A 1,856-nucleotide genomic window follows, 5' to 3' on the forward strand; every position below is an offset into this window, starting at 1 on the left:
TCGGCAGAGGGGCCCCGACCCAAGCGTCTGCCCCACAATCTCCCCGTCCCATCCACCAAGCCTGAGTGGACTGCTTCTTTGGTTTCGTTTCTCTCTTGGGGCAAAAGAGGAGGTTTAGAAGCGAACTTCAGAACCGGCTGCCCAACGATTCCCATTGAATGGACAAAATATTTAGCATAGGGTCTCTGTTTGCTGATCTGCAGTCCCCTGCAGCCCCCCCCCCCCCTTCTCTGGCTCCAACTAGCGATGGTGCTGACTCCCCGTGTCCCCTCCCAGTGCGAGTGCCCTCTGCCTCCAGGCTGGGCAGAGGGGACAGGCTGAGGTGCAGGGGTTCCCGAAGGCAGTGAAATCGCCCTGCTGTGGACCAGCCGTGCCCCTCCCACGTCCACATGTTGAGGGCCTGACTCCCGGTGTGCCTGCAGATGGAACAGGGCCCTTCAGGAGGCGGTTAAGGTAAACCGGGTCATAAGGGTAGGGTCCTGATCCTATAGGGCTGCTGCCTTCGAAGAAGAGGAAGGGACAACAGAGCCTTCTCTCCCGGCCGCCCCCTCTCCGCCGTGTGAGAACGTAGGGAGAAGGCAGCGTCTGCGAGCCAGGAGGGTGCGCACCTGGAACCAGTAGCCGGCACCTTGACCTTGGACTTCCAGTCTCCAGAACTGGGGGAAAATGTCCGTTGTTCAGCCTGGTGGGTCCGTGGTCCTGTCCCTGCAGCTGGATAGACTGGGACACCCCAGATTTGTGGGGCCTCTGCCTACTCCATGCACATTAGAGCTTTTCTTAGATTCACAGCCAGCAGAGTAGGGGTTTGCAAAAAGGTCCCCAGAGCCAGACTGCTACACTCAGTTCTCAGATCTGCAGTTTGCAGCTGGGCGACTTTGGGGTGCTGCTTCCCACTCTGACCTCAGTTTCCCCATCTGCCGCCTCAGCCCCCAGATGGCTCTTACCCTCCAGGTGGTGTGGGGGGCTCGGATAGTTGGGGGGCCCTGCTGCATCTCCATTGCTTCCGGACAGCTGGGGGGGGGTCCCTGCCGCCCAAGCCCCTCCCAGCCAGGAGTTCCTGCGCTTGTACGAGGGTGAGGGAGGGCCAGTCACCCACCCACGTGAGGCGGTGGAGGATGAAAGCCCCAGGAAAGAGGCTTGCCAGCTTCGGAAGTGAGCCTGACCACCTGGGTTTCTGCAGCTGGGCCCAGCACACAGCAGGTGCCTAATGTGTGCCTAACGGGTGCCTAACTCCTGGCCGCTCTTCTTCTACCTAGACTGCACCTTCCCCTACTCTTCAAAAACTTCCTAAGGGGGTTTCCACCCCAGGGACCCCATGAGCCCCTGGGCCCAGGAACACCCAGCCCTCACCCCAGGAGCGAGTGAATTCCAAACCCAACCCAGGTTCATTTGTTTAAGTTCTCTCTACACCCAACATGGGGCTTGCGCTCAAGACCCCACGTCATCACACGCTCTACAGGCTAAGCCAGGCAGCCGCCCCAAACCGGGTTAAAACTGAGAGAACTGAGTCCTCCAGAGGGCGACTCCTGCCCCAGGGTCTGTGGGAGGCGGGGCACGCCCACCTCAGGCCACTGGCGAGAACACCCTGCACAGAATAAGGATAAAAATGCTCAGGGGGTGGTCGGTGACCAACGACGTGGGTGCCCAAAGGGGAGTACCCACGGCCCCTGCCTGGCACGAGACGGGAGCGGGCACCCGGGGACAACGGACGGGCGTCCGCAGAGCCTTAAGAGGGCCGGAGGGCTGAGGGCTGCCCCGAAAGATGGGCGCCGGGCCCGAGGTCCGCCGGAGGTGGCCACTCGGCCGCAGGGCATCCAGAACTTGCAGCCTTGGAGGAGCGCGCGAAGCTCGCGGAG

The 1,856-nt window shown here is 61.6% G+C and overlaps 1 protein-coding gene across 1 annotated transcript in view; it reads left to right on the forward strand.

The window, feature by feature from the left end:
- The first annotated feature begins 1,115 nt into the window (after window positions 1–1,115).
- Window positions 1,116–1,856, forward strand: part of MEGF6 (multiple EGF like domains 6) — a 78,560-nt gene continuing 77,819 nt past the window's right edge. The window contains 1 exon segment of the mRNA XM_077763994.1: window positions 1,116–1,152. Coding sequence (XP_077620120.1) covers window positions 1,116–1,152 — 37 coding nt within the window.

Source organism: Crocuta crocuta, unplaced genomic scaffold (assembly GCF_008692635.1).
Source record: "Crocuta crocuta isolate KB4526 unplaced genomic scaffold, BGI_CrCroc_1.0 scaffold13, whole genome shotgun sequence".
NCBI lineage: Eukaryota > Metazoa > Chordata > Mammalia > Carnivora > Hyaenidae > Crocuta > Crocuta crocuta.